Source organism: Phyllobates terribilis, unplaced genomic scaffold (assembly GCF_046119375.1).
Source record: "Phyllobates terribilis strain yellow unplaced genomic scaffold, ASM4611937v1 Scaffold_5__5_contigs__length_657084704, whole genome shotgun sequence".
In the NCBI taxonomy this organism is placed as follows: Eukaryota; Metazoa; Chordata; class Amphibia; order Anura; family Dendrobatidae; genus Phyllobates; species Phyllobates terribilis.
Genome location: NW_027362765.1, coordinates 419258004 through 419281549, shown reverse-complemented (window position 1 = coordinate 419281549; position 23546 = coordinate 419258004). Strand labels below are relative to the sequence as shown.

At 48.3% G+C, this 23546-nt stretch overlaps 1 protein-coding gene across 2 annotated transcripts in view; it reads right to left on the bottom strand.

Annotated features, from left to right (window-relative positions):
• The window catches only part of LOC141273413 (gamma-aminobutyric acid receptor subunit pi-like), a 150343-nt gene that overhangs the window by 27130 nt on the left and 99667 nt on the right, over positions 1 to 23546 (bottom strand). For both annotated transcript variants that reach the window (XM_073685202.1, XM_073685203.1), the window contains 3 exons: positions 12486 to 12703; positions 11792 to 11874; positions 9565 to 9702 (listed from right to left, as the gene is read on the bottom strand). In XM_073685202.1, coding sequence (XP_073541303.1) covers positions 9565 to 9702; positions 11792 to 11874; positions 12486 to 12703 — 439 coding nt within the window. The remainder of the gene's footprint in view (positions 1 to 9564; positions 9703 to 11791; positions 11875 to 12485; positions 12704 to 23546) is intronic.

Sequence of the window (23546 nt, the reverse complement as noted above, 5' to 3'; positions counted from 1 at the left end):
GACTTTTTGCTGAATCCCCATGTAGATCGAGACTTTTCGCTGATTTTCCAATGTTGATCTAGCCCTTTCCTCAATTTCCCCATGTTGAATGAGACTTTTTGCTGATTTCCCCGTGTTAATCTAGCCCTTTCCTCAATTTCCCCATGCTGATCGTGATCTTTCCCCGATTTCAGCATTGATTGAGATTCGAGACGTTTCCCCGATTTCCCTGTGTTGATCGAGACCTTTCCCCGATTTCCCTGTGTTGATCAAGATCTTTCCCCAATTTCACAGTGTCGATCGAGACTTTCCCCGATTTTCTCCGTGTTGATTGAGACTTTTCGCTGATTTCCCCGTGTTAATCTAGCCCTTTCCTCAATTTCCCCGTGTTGATCGAGACCTTTCCCCAATTTCCCGATGTTGATCAAGACCTTTTTCAATTCCAGAATATCATCCCATTCCTCCAAAGAGACGTGACCCACATCACTTTCCCAATTTACTTTAACCAGGGACATAGGATTCCCCAACATTTTTAGTAACAGCGAATTGTACAATAAGGAAATTATACCCTTGGTCACTTTAGCATCTACAACAAAGTCTAGTTACCCATTTGATGACCAAAATAGGAAATCTATTGCCAAACATTGGCTGGCAAATGTTCCTCCATCAATAGATGAAGTAATACGATGTGTGAATAATACAATCCTTATGTAAAAAAGCAATATATAAAAAAGGAGTGCAATTCCTACATTTTGGAAACAATGGGAGGATTGGATTAGATGGCCATGGGTAGTCTCTGAGGAGTTGGCAAATGATGCGATTTTTCATTTACTGATAGTATAATACATATACACGTTGTATATTCAATGTTTGTAGCACACCAGAAGGGAGAGCAGGTTCTGTTTGGGGGACGGTGGTTAAGGGGGAGAAAATATCCATGTGTACATTGGTTGTATAGGCTTTAAATTCACATGTATGCGATGTACATTATTCTTATGATTACCAATTGTTCTGATATTAATTTCAGTTGTTTCAATAAAAGTTTGAGTAAAAAAAAAATGTTGCAATATTTACACACATAAAAAAAATCAGGCGTACATGAATTTATTCCAGGGGGGAAATAGAGTACATTTTTGCGACAAAAATATTACATTTATGAATCAGCTGAAAACATCTGGAAACCCAAAACCAAAACCCTGCCAAGAATGAATAATTTAACATAAAAAAAAAATAAAAATTTAAGAATTTAGAATAGAATGAAATAGAATTTAAAAACTTGCCAATTAAAAAAAAAAAGAATAAGGAGCAAATGAAAATCACCAAAAAACTAGACAAAAAAGGTGCAAATGTAATAATGAATTGTTTGTTTTTCTTCAGGTTGCCCCCTGGTATGTCCGCCCGTGTGCACATTGTCTCATAGCATACTATAGATGTGACGGCCTGCTAGCGTTTATCTCTAATGGGTGCACCGGGGCGGCAGGGACAGGATTCCTCTCCGCGTGTCATCAGCAAGTTTATTTAAATACTTGCTCTCCTGATTTTATCATCCGTTTCCTGAGCTGTGGCCTCCCTTCCTCTCCGCTGTCTCGTTACTCACTGGCCACATACGGGGTGATCTGTAAACTCTTATTTCTGATGCACCATCATAAACTTGCTTATTGAACCTGTGCTAATGCGCTGCAAGACAGACCAGTTAAAAAGTATTATTTCCTCCGAGTGCATTTGAAGCCGTCTAGGGTGCTGGAGGCAACAGAAGTGCAGCAGATGTGGGTTACATAAGTCATCTTTTATTTCAGCCCATTGTAAGTGAAATCTGCAGAGCACTACTTTTCATTTAACTAGGATGACTTAAAACCACAGTGATTTATGTTATTTTAATGCTAAGATTTAAATAAAGTCTATGAAATGCTTTGCAATAGTTTTCTATATCACGTCTCACTATGCGTCACACATCATGCATGTTCATACGTGTACATATATCTATATATTATGGAAGATGTAGTGTTACTTAAAAGCTCCTTCTTTGCCCTGCATGGCCTGTCTCTGCCACTAGGTGGAACACACTGCATAGGAGTTTCTAAAGCTTCTATTGTAATCATTGGGAGCTGCTTAAATCTGTCTGCAGTCAGCTCCACCTAGTGGCGGCTGCATGTAAAGTGTACATTACCATTCAGCTAAATAACTGTGTAAACGTAAGCAGTTAATGCACTTTGGGTCTCTGCCTTCTCAAACTGCAAAAATTAGAGGGGCAAAGTAAAGAAGTAACTTTAGCCACCATGTCACTCTCATCCAGCTTTCCCATCCTAAATCCACACTCATACAAGTGAAATTGTAAAATCAATAATAATAACCCTAATTCATATACAGCAGTGGTAACATAATGTTTTGTGAGGGTAATGCACGTAGTGATGTTACAGTATATGGGTAATGCAAATAGTGATGTCACAGTACATAAGTAATACACATAGTGATGCCACAGTACATAGGTAATACACAAAGTGATGTCACAGTACACGGGTAATGTACATAGTGATGTCACAGTACATGAGTAATGCACATAGCGATGTCACATTACACGGGCAATTCACATAGTGATGTCACAGTACATGGGTAATGTACATAGTGATGTCACAGTACACGCATAATGTACATAATGATGTCACAGTACATGGGTAATGCACACAGTGATGTCACAGTACACAGGTAATGCACATAATAATGTCGCAATACACGTGTAATGCACATAGTGATGTCACAATACATGGGTAATGCACATAGTGATGTCACAGTACATGGGTAATGCATTTAATGATGTCACAGTACATGGGTAATGCACATAGTGATGCCACAGTACATGGTAATGTACATAGTGATGTCACAGTATACGGGCAATGCGCATAGTGATGTCACAGTACTTGGGCAATGCACATAGTGATGTCACAGTACACAGGCAATGCACATAGTGATGTCACAGTACATGGGTAATGCATTTAACGATGTCATAGTACATGGGTAATGCACATAGTGATGTCACAGTACGCGGGCAATGCACACAGTGATGTCACAGTACACGGGCAATACACATAGTGATGTCACAGTACACAGGCAATACACATAGTGATGTCACAGTACACGGGCAATGAACATAGTGATGTCACAGTACACGGGCAATGCACATAGTGATGTCACAGTACATGGGTAATGCACATAGTGATGTCTCAGTACATGGGTAATGCACATAGTGATGTCTCAGTACATGGGTAATGCAGATAGTGATGTCTCAGTACATGGGTAATGCACATAGTGATGTCACAGTACATGGGTAATGCACGTAGTGATGTTACAGTACATGGGTAATGCACGTAGTGATGTCATAGTACATGGGTAATGCACGTAGTGATGTCACTGTACATGGGTAATGAACATGCTAATTTCACAGTACACGGGTAATGCACATAGTGATGTCACAGTACATGGGTAATGCACATAGTGATGTCACAGTACATGGGTAATGCATTCACCGGGAAATGTCATTTTAACATTTTACAACCTTATCCTGCCATGTGCTGTGTGACACATGCATACAGTGCTGAAAAGACATGGGAACAGCATGGGGAAGACCCCTGGAAGCATCTCTGACACCCAGGTCACTGTCTAAAAGTGTTCCCATCAGAAGTCATCCTTGCCACATCAGAAGATGCAGACTTGCAACTATCCCCGTGCAAGTCCTTGTCCCAGGGCAGTGTTCAATTGTATGTCCCCCATTCCTTGCAATGCAAGCGCAAGTATGCAGCTTGAAACCCACCCACCCCCAAGCTGCAATACCATACTGCTTGCTTGCACTTGAAATTGGGCCTTTTAGGCATGTGGAGGCGGAATCTGGCCACCATGTCATGGCTGTGTCGGCGGCCTGGTATCCATACTCAGTCCCCAGATGCCCGGCGGCCGGGTGTCTGTGGCGCCCCTGAGGATTCAGTCGCCACAGGAGGTACTGCACCTCACCCAGAGGTGTGGCATCTCCTTCTCTCAGGTAAGGATGGAGTACTGCCCAGGACCCCAACACCTGCACTCAACACTACACTACTCCAGGCCGGCTGGAAGGGCATTATGCACTTCTTCTTGCTGCCCCGTCCCTGGCTGTAGTGGGGGGAACCAAAAGTGATGGGGAACCAAGTAGTGGGTGTGGGTGGAGGACGCAGACAGGGGAGCACTTGTCAGGAGTAATATATATAGGGAAGCCATCATGTGTAGGGGAGGATTCAGTGAGCCACGGAGACAGTCATGGTCATCTGTGGAGAGGAAACACTAACGTCAAGGGCAGCCTCTCCCACAGGCCTAATGTCTTGGGATTCTCCAACCTTCGCTGGACAAAGACCGTCAGGGGGTCCCAAACAACCGCAGCGGGACCGCAATCCGATTTTGTGACTGAGTTCTGGCCTCTGCTTTGCCTGACGAACATAGTCATCCTTCATGGATTCTGTGCGGATAGCTGCCTCTTCAGGCTTGGGAACAGGAGGTCTTTGGGAGGACAGAAACTGGCGTGACGGTTTACCTCTACGCCTTGCACGTCTGGACTGCCTCTTGAGGTTGGGAAGGGAAGTATTCTGTGGAGCATTGTCATCCTGTGTGGATTCTGTATGGGCAGTAGTCTCTTCAGGCTGGAGAACTGGTAGGCTACCTACACACATTACCCATCGGGGCTGCTCCAGGATAATGGGAAGGGAAGCTTTAGCAGAAGCCTCAGGGTTCATCGAAGACCATTAGAAAGGCCACCAGGAAGGCCTGCAGATCAGAGACGATAGGATCCCATGCTTCCCATAGGGGGGTGATCCAATTCAAAGCATCACCCGCTAAGTAGGACATCATGAATGCTACTTTCACCCGATCAGTGGGAAAATAGTGAGCACAGAATTTGAAATGCAGCATACATTGCTCCACAAACGCACGGCTTTGTTTTGGATCCCCATAATACCATGGTGGATCCGTGGGAACGAGTGCTGATAGCTCCATTTGGACTGGTGCATAAATCGCCTGGACCTCAGCTTGAGAAAAAAATTTTCCTTGGTGCACTTGTCTCGCTCAGGGGGGATATATGGGGGAAACTCGGTACCCGGGCCTTTACTTCCTTGGGATGTCACGGCAGTCGGCTCCTGGGCCCGTCCTCTGGGTCACTTTTTAAAAGGGGTTTTTAGTGTCTTTGTTAACAGTTTGTTTCGTGATGCCACCTGTGGTTTCTGGTAATAGTTACCAGCGCTGCTGCAGACCTCTGGGGGTGATGGGATGGCAGCTTGGATGTTTCTGCTCCCTACAGGCGGAGCGGGCCCCCGGCGCAGAGTTGATAGATGGGATGCAGGGCCTTGTAGCGTAGAAGGGATGATGGCGCGGCGACAATAACCGACAGAGACAGTGAGTGCAGTCATCCGATTTTACTCACAGTTCTTTTTAGATTCCTGAGGTACACTGTACAGGTTACCGCTTACCGCACCGCGCTGCGTTCACCAAGCAGGGATTCAGAAGTCCCTCCGGCAATTCGAGAGTACTTATTGGGTTCCCCTTTCTGAATGTTCCTTTCCTCAGCTGACTTTCCGCGCTGGGTCTCTCCCTCCTGCCCTGCGCCTCACAAACTGAGCCCCAAGATGGCGTCCTCGGATCCTTCAGGGTCACCTGGAGTTCCCTGGTCTTACTCTGCTACCTTTCTTGGCTGCTAGAATGTGAGTATGGCAACTGCACCATAAAAGTCAGAAGCCTCCGGTTTCCTAGCCGAGGCTTGAAGCGACACGACTAGCCCAGGGACCGGTTCCCTTCTTGCGGCCTGGTCCCTCTGACACTTTAGAGCGTACGGGTGGCTTCCTGCTCCTTCCGTACCCCTGGAACCCCTTCAGTTACCGGAGCCTTCCTCCTCTGCTCCCCTCCTCTTCTCTCCTCCGCTGGGCCTCATTCACCAGGCCCACTCTGGAGCAGAGCTCCTGCAGAGCACCTGCTCCTCTCCTTCTTGCTTACTTTCTCCTTTTCCCACCACAGACTCCCTCTTTTTATACTCCTAACAAAAATGCTCCCCTAAACTGCTTCTTCCACCCACACCCACTACTTGTTTCCCCCTCACTCTGGTTCCCCCCACTCCAGCTAGGGACAGGGCTCAGCAGAACACAGCGCATCTTGCCCTTCCAGCCGGCCTGGAACAGTGTAGTGTTGGATGCAGGTGTTGGGGTCCCGGGTTGTACTCCTTTCCTTACCAGAGAGTGAGGCACCACCAGTTGTAGTACCCCTGAGGAGACTGAACCCTCAGGGGCGCCACACACGTATTTGCCAGACAAGGATTCAAATGTCTCTGCGAGAGAAGGGCCGTGGGGCTCAACGGGAACCATAGTCTGAGCAAACTGTTACGCTCGCGCCCGGACTGACTGGCGTGAGCTTGATTAGTGATCCCACTGGACCATGAACCGAGGAGTGCCTGGAGGGGCGTAACTAAGTATCAACCCGGTCCGACCAAGGTCGCACGGCGGCTCAGTCGACTCCGTGAACCAGGGAGGAACCGAGCAGAGGGACCAAGTGCTACTCCAGGTCAGACCCCGGTCACAGCTGTTGACCCACACCAGAGAATACAGGAACAGGCAGGTTAAACTGGCATATTGACAGGTGGATACTGGCAGGCATGGCTGGTATGCAGACAGGTGGATATTGACAGGCACAACTGGTATACAGACAGGTGGGCACTGGCAGGCACGGTTGACATGCAGACAGGCGGATACTGGCAGGTAGGAAAGTAGGCAGGATAGGGACCAGTACAGACTGGGATACAGGAACGGAGCCGCAGGTGCGTTAGACAAGCAGAGCGGAGCAAAACCCGCAGGTGCGGTAGACAAGCAGAGCAAAGCAAAACCCGCAAGTGCGGTAGACAAGCAGAGCAGAGCAAAACTCACAAGTGCAGTAGACAAGCAGAGCAGAGCAAAACCCGCAGGTGCAGTGAACAAGCAGAGCAGAGCAAAGCCGCAGGTGCGGTGAACAAGTAGAGCAAAGCAAAACCCACAGATGCGGTGAACAAGCAGAGCAGAGCAAAACCGCAGGTGCGGTGAACAAGCAGAGCAGAGCAAAACCCGCAGATGCGGTGAACAAGCAGAGCAGAGCAAAACCACAGATGCGGTGAACAAGCAGAGCGGAGCAAAACCCGCAGGTGCGGTAGACAAGCAGAGCAAAGCAAAACCGCAGGTGCGGTGAAAAAGCAGAGCAAAGCAAAACCCGCAGATGCGGTGAACAAGCAGAGCAGAGCAAAACCTCAGAAGCGGTAGACAAGCAGAGCAGAGCAAAGCCCGCAGATGCGGTAGACAGGACAGGGCTCTGTTCACATGGAACAGACTGGAAAACACAAGAAGATAAATGGAACACAGGAGTTAGATACGGAGGCAGGGAAACAGAACAAGCAGAACCAGATATACACAAGGTACTTGCAATGAAGTGGACACAAAACTCACAAACAGAAGTACAGAGACAACGAGTTGGAGTTAGCTGCAGGTTCAGATACTGCAGGAAAAGAGGAAGGTACAGACATAGAGACAAACAGGTAACGGACTAGGACACTGTCCAAACAGGATCTGAACCAGGAACAAGATACAGGAACAAGCCTGGGAACTCATCCCCCAGGGTGGCGGAAACTGACTAGAAGTCACAGGTACAGGTAACATGTCTGGGTATACAGCTCCCAGGGTGGCAGAAACAGACTAGATACAGGACAGCACCTGGCAACTCAGTTGCCAGGAACAAACAGAGGAAAAGTGCTGCTCAGGCACCTCCTACTGGGTGGAGGGGGTTTAAGTATCCAGTGACTCACAGCAATAGGCTGGGGACGCATTAGGACTGCGCACACTGTAGCTTTAAGAATCAAGAAGTAACAGCGCCGCCACCCTAATTCAGCAGACAAGAGACATGCAAACAGCAGGTACTGGAGCAAAGTGTGCAGCCTGGCCTGATAGGTAAGATTGCGGTCTTGCATGGTGAGAGGTGGTAAGTCATGCAAGCACGCCACCAGGGATGTTACACAGTCTTAATAACTATGGGTCTTTATATCAGTATAAGGTTGGAGTAGCATCGGATGCAACATGCTAATGACATTCGACTCCTGCTCTGCTGCGAGCGAGAGCCGAGTTTCAGTGCTCCGTGTTCTGATCCTCTCGCACAGCGAGGATCGCAGCACAGCTGCGGAGGGGACGGAGAAATCAAATTCTCAATCTCCTCTGCTGCGGACATCGGCGGGTATTACACTGCACTCGGGTGTTATCTGAGTGCAGTGCGATGTTTCACACGCACCCATAGATTATATGGGTGCGTGCGATCTGAATGCAGCATGCTGCGATTTTTTTCCAGACGACTGCAATCCAATCGGCGCTGGAAAAAAAAAACACCACTGAGCACACACTCATGGGATTAAATTGGTCCAAATTCAATCCGATTTTTTATCGGATTGCATTCGTCCGATTTAATTGCAAGTGAGAGTGAGACCTAAACCACACTTTGCAGGTATGATTTGACATTTTGCTGAAAACTTCACACAGATGAACAATGTGAGTTCAGTTCTAACCAATGTTGGATTTTAAAAGATTGGTAGCATCAATATCCTGTGCTGACAAATACAAAATATGACCATTTTTCCCAACCTATGGTTAGACCATGCTCATATTAACTCCATAACTCATCCATCTTATGTGGACTACTATCCGGGGGATAGTACTCCACATAAGATGGATGAGTTATGGATAGTGGATGGCAGGTGATAATGGAGGGCAATGCCTTAGGCTGCTAACGCTTATGTTACACACGTGGTTGTGGAACCACCATGCCACGATCCGGGAGAGTCTGGAGGGGCATAACTAACAAACCACCTGGGTCTTCATTAGAGCCCCTGATGGTGTGGTTAGACTTGAACCGAGGTGGACACCTGGTGCTATTCCAGGACAGACCCCGGAGCTGCAGCAGCTGACCCCAGAGGGCCAAGGCAGCAGGACCGGCCAGGCACTGGTTTACAGGTGAACGTGCGACTGGTAGACTGGACAGATGTAGGATCAGGCACGGATAAGATAGGTACAGGACGGACTCGGGTGCAGGATCACAGGATGGACGGGATCGGGAACAGGATGAAGAGGACAGGCAGGATCAGGTACTCACAGGGTGAACAGGATCAGGAACAGGATGCATGGGTACAGGGACCTTACAACTAAAACGGATGTGTAATACACTAAGGACTAAAGTTGCTAAGGCATCTCCCTATTGGGGCAGGTGCCTTAAATAGCTGATGTCTCCCAGTCATTGGCTGGGGACATTTTCATAAGCGCACGGGTGGCCTCTTTAGGCCGCAGGGAGCACGCACACACCCTGAGCATTCTCCCAGGAGGCCTGCGTGCCGTGGACAGGCCCTGAGAGGAAGCAGAGGCGGCGGGGACCGGAACAGAGAGGGTGAGTACACGTCAGCGTCCCTGCCGGGAGGAAGGGGAGGGATGGTGAAGGGACACCGTCGCTGTCACTACAGCTTACAACTTTCAAAGGATATTTCATGTAAATGGTGTGAAGATGTGTGAATCGCACTGCTGCTCCTACCGGTTTCATATACGGCTTCAGACACAGACGTGTAGTGATCTTCTACTGTATACTGCGCCAAGCGGAGGGTATTAAGCCCTCGCACGGAGTCGTTTCCTCTCGTCCAGTAGAACATGACGTCATTTATGTTATAGCCCCCTGTAGATAAGATCAGGTCACATAGACACAGTGGTAAATATTTCAGTAGTATTTTATTTCATAGAATGTTCAAGGCTCAATCACATAAATAAAAGTTTTAAAACTTCTTTAAAGAGGATCTGTCATCACTCCTGACAAATGGTGTAATACCTTAAGAAGTTTTGATCTTCATATTCATTTCTTACAAATCAGCTTCTCCATTTTTATCTTATCACTCCTGTTTTAGTAAATACCCATTTTCCTCCAAAAAATAACAATTTTGGATCATCCTTTTTTAGAATTCTGCATTCTGCTATACCTTAATGGAAATGTATAAATGAGGCTGGGACTACACGATGACATTGCCAGTAATACGTGTTGCGTGATCAAAGATCGCTAAATGTTGCTGCAACATCGCGGCGCAATACAAGTCAATGGCATTGAATTGCAACCCCCAAGTGTACTGTGATCGTGACAAGCGAAAAAAATTGTACCTGGTTGGATTTTTTCTGATTTGCTTGTCGTAGTCTCATTACCCTTGGGATCACAATGCAAACCCATGTACTTGTGTTGTGCTACGATGTAGCAGCAACACCTTGCGATCTATGGCCACTCAACATGCGTCATGGCTAAAGACGCCATGTAGCCACAGCATAGGATGACAATTGGGTGTTACCATTCCTCTTGTCAAAAGGGTTTGTCTATGTAGAGCCTAGCATTGTCAGCATTAATTGGACAGCATCAAAGTTGATAGTGACACATCTCCAACTAGTATCACCCAGCTGTAAATTACATTATAAATTTCAAGGAGAAATATCAGGCGAATAGACAATGTTAAAAGGAAATGATTCAATATTCATGATAGATTGCCTTAAGACCACTTATAAGTCAAGCGGCAGGGACAGAAAGATCATAAATGATCTTCCAACCTACCTGCTATGGGTTATGTAAAAATGAATGGGATGTGCCCACTTGCATTTGAAATATATAAACTTGGCACTTGCTTATGATTCAAAAGGATGAATTTTATTTTGTGATAGCAATCCAAAAACCACAAGACGTTTCGGTCTATAAAGTTGACCACCATCAGTCTACGGATTGCTTCAGGAACACATTGCAAGCTAACCTTGAAAGGACAGAGAGTGTGGAGAGAGAGCGTGGTGGATACCACACTGTCCTTTCAAGGTTAGCCTACACCGTGTTCCTGAACAATTTGTAAACTGATAAAAGGTCAACTTTATAGGCCGAAACGTCTTGTGCTTCTTGGATTGCTATCACAAAATAAAATTCATCCTTTCTGAATCCTAAGTGAGTGCCAAGTTTATATATTTTACGATTAACGGAATAGGATCCTACTTGGGCGCCAATCCACCGGAAGTGCCGTGGTGTGTTATCCACTTGCATTTGAAGACATCAGTTGTGTTTTATGGGCATTTGTTAACTATGCATCTGTTATATCTGTCACCTCTTCATTTTTTAATCCTTTTCCCCATGACTCATCACCTTACTAATCCCTCATCTGTTTTTTAGGAGAAAAAAAACACAATTCTCCATAGGTTGGGTTTTCCTTACCCACCCTAATATAAGTTAATAAGTTAAGATAGACACATAGGCAACCAGTCATGAGAGGGAAGGGATGAAAACCAGAGATGTAACTTGAAGCTCCTGGAGAAAAATTGGCAAAAGGCAACTAAAACTATCAGACATCATTTATAGCAATGTGGTCTACCCTAGGCACCAGGGCCTTCTGCTTTTTTTTGAGTCATATTGCCCCTCGGTGGGAAAAACCAATAAGTATATACTGAAATCTTTTTCTAAACATTTAAAGGGTAAACTTTTAAATATATTTGATATGTTATTGCCATGCCTAGTAGTGTTGATCAGTTGAGGGTCAGGGTTCTGAGAGCATAAGCAAAGCAGTGTTTGCATCTATAAACTCTTTTACCCCTTTAGTTTGTGGACCCGGACTCTGACTGATCAACATTACTAAACAGAAGCAATAACATATGAAAAAAAACCTATACACCACAGATACTACTAACAAGGCATTTTTACTATTCTTAACAAAATACAGTTTGTGATCAGAATAATTTAATAGAACTTGTCTCACAGCTCTCCAATTGCAGGGTGCATGTTTGCTTATCCATAGGATACTTTGTTAGGTCCATACTGCATGCCACGGTCGTCGTTATCCTATAAGAAAAAATCCAAATAAATTAGACAGAAAAAAAGACATTATAGGTCTGTTATAAAAACTATTGTAATCCCACATCATGGTCACTTGCTCTTCCACTACAATATTTATCTTAATTTTATTTTGTAATTGTATATTACTTCGTTTGTACCCATATAACCATTTTTTTCTGTCTGTACGCCTAATTTTAATTTTTTTCTTAAATAAGAGCTTAAATATCAGAAAAAAATATAGTTTATGCTACTCAACAAGAGCTCTGCTCTCATTTATAACTGTGCATTGATAGACTTATAGCCCAATCTTGATTGGTTGTGTAAGCCAATTAAATAAGTTGTCCTGTTGGATTTCCACATGTTTTATCATAGTATCTATGCCAAAAAGCTTGTTAATTTTTTCATTGGGTTGGTCACTTCACTTTGGAAATTTGGTCTTAAGTCTAAAAGTTTGTTGAAATGCTAAATCTGACCCCTTTGGATATCAAAAATGGGACCTTCACTTTTTTTGCAAGACTGTAGCCCACTAAAATATACTCTGTACTATGTGGTTCTTTGGAAGAGTATTATAGTATTAAGCTGGTTACTGAGTGTATGAAGCAGAGCGTGGTCTATACCTTAAAGCGTATAGTACTGTCCCATTTGGATAAATTCTTATAAGACGATTTTCTACTGTGATGTCATGAAGAAATGACTTTTTGGAGTCCACTATAAATGTGTCCGGGACCCACAACAATTCCACCAGACGACCATCTAAACTTAAACTCTTGTTGCCTTCAAAGCAGAGTCGCTCATCGGTCCAGCGCTGTCTCAGAAATATGGTGGCTGTGTAATCCTGGAAAATGTAAAGAGTGTAGAAATTCTAATTAACAATCCGTTAAAACTAAGTAATCAGCCACTAAATGTAGATACTCAACTAGCTGGATTTCCACCCATTAGACAGGTTCACCATTACAATAGGAGGGGGAACCATAGGAGTATAAAGTGTTATAAAGTGGGGCATGGGGAACAGTCTGTGTAGAATGAGGAGAACCATGAGAAGCAAACTCTGTGAGAGAGTGCGAGAACCATCGGAGCAATCTGTGTTGTACAGATGGACATGGAGAGCAGTCTGTGAAAGAATGAAAGCACATATGAAGCAGATTGTGATAAGAAGAGTGACATGGCGAGCAGTCTGTGTGAGAAATATTGCAACGTCAGGGTCATTTTGTGTGAAGAATGGTGGCATAGGGAGCAGTCTGTGTAAAAGAGTGGGGAAACCATGGGAAGTAAAAGGTTTCAGAAAGTCTTGGAACATAAAGAGCTATCTGTGTGGTAAAGAGGATCATGGGGAGTAATTTGTGAGAGAGAAAAAAGTGACATAGGGAGCTGCTTGTGAGAAGGAGCATGGCATGGTGAGCAGTCTGTGTGAGATAGAAGGCAACATGGTGATCATTTTGTGTGAGAAAGTGTGGCAAAGGGAATAGTCTGTGTGAGAAAGAAGGTGGAATATGGAGCAGGCTATGTTACACAGAGGGCATAGATGAGCAGTCTGTGTGAGAAAGAGAATAATTTATAGAGGATCAGTTTGTGAGAAACAGGGTGGGATGGGGAGCAGTCTGGCTGATGTAGAAGGCAACATGGAGAGCAGTCTGTGTGAGATAGAAGGCAACATGGGGAGCAGTCTGTGTGAGATAGAAGGCAACATGGGGAGCAGTCTGTGTGAGATAGAAGGCAACATGGGGAGCAGTCTGTGTGAGATAGAAGGCAACATGGGGAGCAGTCTGTGTGAGATAGAAGGCAACATGGAGAGCAGTCTGTGTGAGATAGAAGGCAACATGGGGAGCAGTCTGTGTGAGATAGAAAGCAACATGGGGAGCAGTCTGTGTGAGATAGAAGGCGACATGGGGAGTAGTCTATATGAGATAGAAGGCGACATGGGGAGCAGTCTGTGTGAGATAGAAGGCGACATGGGGAGCAGTCTGTGTGAGATAGAAGGCGACATGGAGAGCAGTCTGTGTGAGATAGAAGGCGACATGGGGAGCAGTCTGTGAGAGATAGAAGGCAACAAGGGGAGCAGTCTGTGTGAGATAGAAGGCGACATGGGGAGTAGTCTGTGAGAGATAGAAGGCAACAAGGGGAGCAGTCTGTGTGAGACAGAAGGCAACATGGGGAGCAGTCTGTGTGAGATAGAAAGCAACATGGAGAGCAGTCTGTGTGAGATAGAAGGCGACATGGGGAGTAGTCTATATGAGATAGAAGGCAACATGGAGAGCAGTCTGTGTAAGATAGAAGGCAACATGGAGAGCAGTCTGTGTGAGATAGAAGGCAACATTGAGAGCAGTCTGTGTGAGATAGAAGGCAACATGGGGAGCAGTCTGTGAGAGATAGAAGGCGACATGGAGAGCAGTCTGTGTGAGATAGAAGGCAACATGGAGAGCAGTCTGTGTGAGATAGAAGGCAACATGGGGAGCAGTCTGTGTGAGATAGAAAGCAACATGGGGAGCAGTCTGTGTGAGATAGAAGGCGACATGGGGAGTAGTCTATATGAGATAGAAGGCGACATGGAGAGCAGTCTGTGTGAGATAGAAGGCAACATGGAGAGCAGTCTGTGTGAGATAGAAGGCAACATGGGGAGCAGTCTGTGTGAGATAGAAAGCAACATGGAGAGCAGTCTGTGTGAGATAGAAGGCGACATGGAGAGCAGTCTGTGTGAGATAGAAGGCAACATGGAGAGCAGTCTGTGTTAGATAGAAGGCGACATGGAGAGCAGTCTGTGTGAGATAGAAGGCGACATGGGGAGCAGTCTGTGTGAGATAGAAGGCAATATGGGGAGCAGTCTGTGTGAGATAGAAGGCGACATGGGGAGCAGTCTGTGTGAGATAGAAGGCAACATGGAGAGCAGTCTGTGTGAGATAGAAGGCAACATGGAGAGCAGTCTGTGTGAGATAGAAGGCAACATGGGGAGCAGTCTGTGTGAGATAGAAGGCGACATGGGGAGCAGTCTGTGTGAGATAGAAAGCAACATGGGGAGCAGTCTATATGAGATAGACGGCAACATGGAGAGCAGTCTGTGTGAGATAGACGGCGACATGGGGAGCAGTCTGTGTGAGATAGAAGGCGACATGGGGAGCAGTCTGTGTGAGATAGAAGGCGACATGGGGAGCAGTCTGTGTGAGATAGAAGGCGACATGGGGAGCAGTCTGTGTGAGATAGAAGGCAACATGGGGAGCAGTCTGTGTGAGATAGAAGGCGACATGGGGAGCAGTCTGTGTGAGATAGAAGGCGACATGGGGAGCAGTCTGTGTGAGATAGAAGGCGACATGGGGAGCAGTCTGTGTGAGATAGAAGGCGACATGGAGAGCAGTCTGTGTGAGACAGAAGGCGACATGGGGAGCAGTCTATATGAGATAGAAGGCGACATGGGGAGCAGTCTGTGTGAGATAGAAGGCGACATGGAGAGCAGTCTGTGTGAGATAGAAGGCGACATGGGGAGCAGTCTGTGTGAGATAGAAAGCAACATGGGGAGCAGTCTGTGTGAGATAAAAGGCGACATGGAGAGCAGTCTGTGTGAGATAGAAGGCAACATGGGGAGCAGTCTGTGTGAGATAGAAGGCAACATGGGGAGCAGTCTGTGTGAGATAGACGGCAACATGGGGAGCAGTCTGGCTGATATAGAAGGCAACATGGAGAGGAGTCTGTGTGAGATAGAAAGCAATATGGGGAGCAGTCTGTGTGAGATAGAAGGCAACATGGGGAGTAGTCTGTGTGAGATAGAAGGCAACAAGGGGAGCAGTCTGTGTGAGATAGAAGGCAACATGGGGAGCAGTCTGTGTGAGATAGAAGGCAACATGGGGAGCAGTCTGTGTGAGATAGACGCAACATAGGGAACAGTCTGTGTGAGATAGACGGAAACATGAGAAGTACTCTGTGTGAGACAGAGGGCAACATGGGGAGCAGTCTGGCTGATGTAGAAGGCCACATGGAGAGCAGTCTGTGTGAGATAGAAGGTAATGTGGCACCCTGCTGTTCACAGGTACCACAGGACCCAGGGTGCATGGATGGACTTCTCCACAAGAGGCCCTCATTACATACAAACACCTCCACCCTTCCACCTCATACCACCAGAGGGAGCCCGTTAGGGATATATATATATGGAGGGTGGAGCCAGGCAGTCAGTTAGTAGTCAGACAGAGAGTCTGAGAGCGTGCTGACGCTGAGAGCAGCGAAGACGCAGCGCGTCTGCTGCTGAGTTCTGAGGGCCCCGAGTGGGGCCGATGGCAAGGAGGAGAGGAGAGGGGAGTTGAAAGGGGCAGAGGAGCATCATAGGCTCACCCCGAAGATACAAACCGGACACCGGGCCCGCGCCTACAGGGTCCTTTATACCCAGTAGGGACCACCGGCATTCCAGGAGGACTACAAGTCCCTGGCAGACCTGAAGCTAGACCCATAACAGGATCAGGAACCACGAAGGCCCCAGCGTTACCAGGGATAGTGGTTGCCAGCAGAAGGTCCTACTACCAAGCGACAGGTGAAGGAACAGCACGACGCATAAGCTAGGCCCAGTTGCAGGCTGCCCAGGAGCTTACAGAGAGGCAGACATGGATCAGGAGGCCTTATACCCGCTCACTGGGGAGAAGTCCTGAAGTGCACCCATCCTACTGAGTACCCTGGACCGGACCCGACATCCGCATCAGTAAAGGTATTGAAGCGAATCCCCTGTCTCTGTCAGTTGCTCCTGCTGCGCCATCCCGCCTGCACTACAAGCCCCAGCATCACCACCCACCATCAAACTCCACACTGCCCCGGGGGCCTGCTCCACCTGTGGGGAGCAGAAACACCTCAGCTGCCATCCCATCACCCCCCAGAGGTCTGCAGCAGCGCTGGTAAACCTTACCAGGTACCACAGGTGGCGTCACAAACTATTTACTTTATTTTTATCTCTATCCAAGTTAATCCCCTTTTTGGTTGACCGCCCAGGGCCACGGACCAGGCCAGCCACTGTGACATATCCCCCCAGCATCCATAGGCCCAGCTGCCGAGTACCCCATTGCCCCGGGGGCGCGTCAACTTCTGGCATCACGAACAGGATTGCGTGCCCGTTGCCACCGGCTACTGTGCGCCTTAAAGAACTGTGTCGCATACCGTGGTGAAGTTTTCCCGCCAATTGCCGCTGTTTCCCGCCATTGTCCGCCATTTACGAGTCGCCGCGCGGGAAGAAGAGGGGCGTAACCGCAGGAATCGGAGAGGCGTGACTGCTGGAAACACGTGAAGCTCAAGCCCCGCCTCGCGCTCTGACGCAGCACCAGGAAGCGTCAGGGCCTGGAAGGAGACCGTCGTCTGCAGAGCTGCGGCCTACCCGATTAAAGAAGCAGGAGGTAGGCTACAGTTCACAAGGGGGGCGCAACCATGGCCGACGACCAGCAAGACGCGGGAGCACCGGTTAACGCTCTCGATGCTCAACTTGCGCCCGGCGCTGCTCAGGCCGGAGTGGCCGCCCCACCAGCAGGGGTCATGACTCCGTTTATACCCATGGCGCTGCCGTATATATCCCTGGAGCAAAATGGCTTCCCCAGTATAATGGCAAACCAGACACCCTGTCTGGATTCAAAAGGAAAATATGCGGTGTACTGGATATGTACTCAATGACTGATAAACAGAGAGCCGCTGTTGTGCTGGGACAATTGACTGGTGCCGCAGAGCGGGAAGTTGAAACCTGGCCAGCCGCAGACCAGGAATCAGTATCTATTATCTTTAAGAGACTGCAAACTGTCTTTGAAAACCGCACTGAGACAGATCTCCGGATGAGGTTCTACCACTGTACCCAGAAACCTGAGGACAGTATCCGGGACTATGCCTGGCGCTTACAGGAAGCCTTGCGGGCCCTGAAATAGGTTGGTCCAGCCAGCATACAAGACGAGAATAAAATGCTGACAGAACAATTCATCCGGGGGTTGAGGTCCCAGGAGGAGAGCAGAACCGTACAGTGGTGGGCCTTAGATCATCCAGATGCCACCTTTGATACCCTGAAGGACATGACTATTAAGGGTCTACAGCCCCTGGAAACATCAGGGACTGCTATCCAGCGTTACCAGGGTGGGGCCACCCCAGTGGCCGCAGCACCCACTGCTCCTTCATTGACGGCTGAAACAAAGATGCAAACAGTGCCCCCTAGCGAGCTGGACAGCCTGCGCTCTGAAGTGCGTCAGCTGAGTAAAACCCTGGCCACTGTCCTGAGCACCCTGCAGCTACAGGCGGAGCCCGAGCTGGACGGAAGGATCCTACTCACCGACAGTCCTGAGGATGTCCCCTGGATGAGGAAAAGAAGGAGGATGACACCACCACGTAGGAGGACGACACCACCCCGTAGGAGGACCAACGACCAACGTCGCCCTGCAGGAGACTTCATCTGCTACCGCTGCCACAAGGCAGGCCACACCGCGCTAAATTGTCATTTAAACGGGCAAACCCTGGGGCCGAAGGCCGACACCCAGGAGTAAATCAACCAGGCCCATCAAGCTGGTACCACAGGTTCGTAGGAGGAAGGCCTTTCCTGTCCATCGTGCTGGACGGCATAGCTACACCTGCGTTACTGGACACCAGCTCACAGGTAACCATCTTACCTGATGTCCTCTACAAAAGGTACTGGTCCATAGATGAACTCCACCCGCCAGACCCAAACCTCTCTGTGTATGCCTCTAACGGCCTTGCTCTTAACCTAGTAAGGGTTAAGGACGTGACAGTGAAGGTGGGGAGAGTGGAACTAAAGGACCAAGGACTAATTGTCATAGAATCTAACCCTGGTGATACAGACTTGAAGTGTTGTTTATGCTCCAACAGATTGCGGACACTGCCAAACCAGGGCAGAGGAAGGTGCTCGAGAGAGAGATTCGAGCACTCCTGTACCAGCAACAGGTAAAGCTAACAGTTGGTGAGATTGGTAATGTACGGGTGACAGACCCGATACCCATTGTGATTCCCCCAATGAGTGAGATGCTTATTTGGTGTAGGGCAGCAATAAGTCTCAAGGGACAGAACTACCAGGTGGTAGTGGAGCCCATTAGCTCAAAACACAGACCTACACTCTTAACTGCTAGAGGGGTGGTTGACGTACGCAATGGGAGGGTGCCCGTGCGACTCCTAAATTGTGGGGGGGAGGAAGTCAAATTGCCAAGGTATGCCACTGCTGCTAGATTGTATACTGTGAATGATGCTGCCATACACACAGTGGAATCCTTGACTCCACCAGATGCAGTGGAGGACAACGACTCCGAAGCTCAGCTGGAGGATTGGTGTCAACAGCTCCATGTTGGAACTGACGCCACTCCTGTCCATCAGAAACACGGTGTTTACAGAGTTGTTGAGGAATATGAACAAGTGTTTAGTAAGCACCCACTTGATTTTGGAAGGATTAAAGGGGTACAACACCACATACCCACCGGTAACCATCCACCCATCAAGGAGCGTTACCGACCCATAGCACCAGCACATTACCAGAAAGCTAAGGAAATGTTGCGTGACATGAAAAAGGCAGGGGTAGTAAGGGATAGCTGTAGCCCTTGGGCCCAATGTGTGTAGATTATAGACAAATTAATCGCATAACACATAAAGATGCATACCCTTTGCCCCATATAGAGGAATCACTGGCTGCACTAAAATCTGCCAATTACTTCTCTACACTGGATCTCACTAGCGGGTACTGGCAAGTCTCTGTTGCTGAGGAAGACCGGGAGAAGACGGCCTTCACCACCCCGATGGGACTGTGCGAGTTCAATACTATGCCGTTTGGACTCTGCAATGCACCCGGAACGTTCCAGAGGCTGATGGAGTGTTGCTTGGGACGTCGGAACTTCGAGACAGTGCTGCTGTACCTGGATGATGTTATCGTGTACTCGAGGACGTATGAGGACCATCTGAAGCACCTGGCGGAGGTATTTGAAGCATTGTCCCGGTATGGGATGAAACTAAAGCCTTCTAAATGCCACTTGCTCAAGCAGAAGTTTCAGTACCTGGGACACGTAGTCAGCTCGGAGGGAGTAGTACCAGACCCGGAGAAGGTCACTGCCATCCAGAAGTGGCCTGAACCGAGAAGCATCAAAGAGGTACGGCAATTCCTGGGACTGGTCGGGTACTACAGGAGGTTCATAAAGGACTATACCAAAAAGGTAGCACCCCTACAAGACCTCCTGGTAGGACAGTCCAAAAGAGGAAAAAGTCCCCCATTTCAGTGGGGCAAAGAACAGGCTGAATCCTTTGCGGTAATGAAGGAAATCCTGACTGGTGAAGAAATTCTGGCTTACCCTGACTACAGCCAGCCTTTCCTGCTGTACACCGACGCCAGCAACGAGGGACTGGGAGCTGTTTTGTCCCAGAAGCAAAATGGAAGAGAGAAGGTAATTGCGTATGCCAGCAGGAAGCTACGCCCTACCGAGAAGAACCCGGAGAACTACAGTTCCTTGAAGCTGGAGTTCCTGGCCTTGGTCTGGGCTATCACTGAAAGCTTCAAGCATTACCTAGCCTCAATGAAATTCACAGCCTTTACTGACAACAATCCCTTGACACACCTGGAGACAGCCAGGTTGGGAGCCATGGGTGGCCAGACTGCCAAATTATCAGTTCACCATCAAGTACCGGGCAGGTCACAAGAACACCAATGCTGATGCCCTGTCAAGGAAACCTCACCAGTCAGACACCGAGGATGAAGTGGATGATTTAGAGGAAGTTGAATTACCTGCTTTCCACCAAAGTGGAGTGGTCCATGAGCAACACGTCACCAGAAGATGTCAGGGAAGGACGCTGAATCCTCTACCCCACCACAGTTGGAAGGAGACCCAGGACAGTGACCCGGTTGTCAGCCTTATCAAAAGACTGATCACCCAGGAAGGTTCTCACCTGTAGAAGGGTGCTCCTCCACAAGCCAAGCAACTGTGGAATGAAAGAAGGCGGCTGTTCATCTACAGAAAGAAGCTGTGCAGAAAATATGTCAACCCCAAGACCCATGAAATGGTGTGGCAGATTGTTGTACCCAGGACGGATATCCAGATGGTGTTGGAAGCCTACCACGATCAAGCAGGTCACTTTGGCTGGAAAAAGCTGGAAACCCTGCTGAAGGACCGGTTCTACTGGGTTGGAATGCGGAGCTCCATAGAGAGATGGTGCCGGAATTGTGGGCCCTGTAGCCTCAGAAGAAAAGACTACGGCAGCCAAAAAGCACCCTTGCAGTCCATCAAGACAACCCAGCCCCTGGAGATCGTCGCTCTGGATCACGTCAAGCTGGCACCCAGCAGGTCAGGCCACTCCTATACCCTGACCATGGTGGATCACTATTCCCGGTTCCTGGTGGTAGCCCCTGTCAAGGACCTGACAGCAGAGACTGCAGCAAGAACGTTCCAAGCATACTTCTGCAGGCCCCATGGATACCCGGACAAAGTGCTGACGGATCAAGGCCCAGCCTTTGAGGCCGAGCTGTTTAAAGAATTCTGCCACCTACGTGTGCAAAAAGATCCGGACTACGCCGTACCACCCTCAGACCAATGTTTTGTGTGAGAAAATGAACATCATCGTCACAGACCTTCTAAAAACCTTACCCTTGGAAGAAAGGAACCAGTGGCCAGACAAACTACCTGACCTGGTAGATCTGTACAATCACATACCCGTGAGTTCTACAAATTGTACCCCAGCGAACCTCATGAGGGCAAGACCTGGGAAATTGCCCATGGACCTGGAACTCGGAGTGGTAGAACCAGAAGCAAATATGGCCACTGAAGACTGGGATACAAATCGGCAAGAGCAGTACAGGAGAGTACAGGCCTGTGTCGAAGACAGTCTGAACAAGGTGAGGGAAAGACAGGAAGAGCAGTACAATAAACATGCACCAGCAGAACCCTTGGCACCTGGAGAGATAGTGCTAAAGCAGAAGAGAAGAAGTCACAAGCTCGATGACCAGTGGGAAAGAGAGCCCTACACAGTGTTGAACTCCAAGTTTGACAACAGTAAAACCTGCCTGATTAGCAAAGATGGAGGTAAAACAACTGCAACAGTCTCAAGAGACCACCTGAAAGTGTGCCCAAGTCTACTGAAGACAACGGAAGAAGAAGTACCTCCTATAGCACCGGAAGAACCCAAGGAAGACGTGCATCACACAGTTCTAGGAGATTTCCCTGCGGACTGGCCTCAACTTGATGGAGCAGTGATTATACCGGTAATACACTTCTATCAGCCACAAGACGAACCTGTGAGCGCTCTAGAGGAACCTGCTCAGGAACAGGAAGAGTCCCCAGTAAGAGGAGGATCACCCGTTGAGACAGAGCCTGAAGGCTCAGTGGACAGTGTACTTGCCAGTCCCATAGAGAGATTAAGGCAGTTCTATAATCTACCAGCACGTACACCTGCTAGATTAACAGAAAGTGCACGCACAGACACTAGTGACACCCCAGTGCTACGAAGGTCCACACGCAGCACACAAGGACAAATCCCTGCCCGGTTTAGGGAATAAGCATGAAGTGCCTAAATTATAAATAGTTTACACTGGAGAGAAGTCCTGAAGTGCACAAATCCTACTGAGTACCCTGGACCATACCTGACATCCGCACCAGTAAAGGTATTGAAGCGAATCCCCTGTCTCTGTCAGTTACTCCTGCTGCGCCATCCCGCCTGCACTACAAGCCCCAGCATCACCACCCACCATCAAACTCCACACTGCCCCGGGGGCCCGCTCCACCTGTGGGGAGCAGAAACACCTCAGCTGCCATCCCATCACCCCCCGGAGGTCTGCAGCACCGCTGGTAAACCTTACCAGGTACCACAGGTGGAGTCACAAACTATTTACTTTATTTTTATCTCTATCCAAGTTACAATCCCCTTTTTGATTGGCCGCCCTGGGCCACGGACCGGGCCAGCCACTGTGACATATCCCCCCAGCATCCATAGGCCCAGTTGCCGAGTACCCCATTGCCCCAGGGGGCGCGTCAGCTCATGGGGAGCAGTCTGTGTGAGATAGAAGGCAACATGGGGAGCAGTCTGTGTGAGATAGAAGGCAACATGGGGAGCAGTCTATATGAGATAGAAGGCAACATGGGGAGCAGTCTGTGTGAGATAGAAGGCAACATGGAGAGCAGTCTGTGTGAGATAGAAGGCAACATGGGGAGCAGTCTGTGTGAGATAGAAGGCAACATGGAGAGCAGTCTGTGTGAGATAGAAGGCGACATGGGGAGCAGTCTATATGAGATAGAAGGCAACATGGGGAGCAGTCTGTGTGAGATAGAAGGCGACATGGGGAGCAGTCTATATGAGATAGAAGGCAACATGGGGAGCAGTCTGTGTGAGATAGAAGGCAACATGGGGAGCAGTCTGTGTGAGATAGAAGGAAACATGGAGAGCAGTCTGTGTGAGATAGAAGGCAACATGGAGAGCAGTCTGTGTGAGACAGAAGGCGACATGGAGAGCAGTCTGTGTGAGATAGACGGCAACATGGAGAGCAGTCTGTGTGAGATAGAAGGAAACATGGAGAGCAGTCTGTGTGAGACAGAAGGCGACATGGAGAGCAGTCTGTGTGAGATAGAAGGCAACATGGAGAGCAGTCTGTGTGAGATAGACGGCAACATGGGGAGCAGTCTGTGGGAGATAGACGGCAACATGGAGAGCAGTCTGTGTGAGATAGACGGCAACATGGGGAGCAGTCTGTGTGAGATAGACGGCAA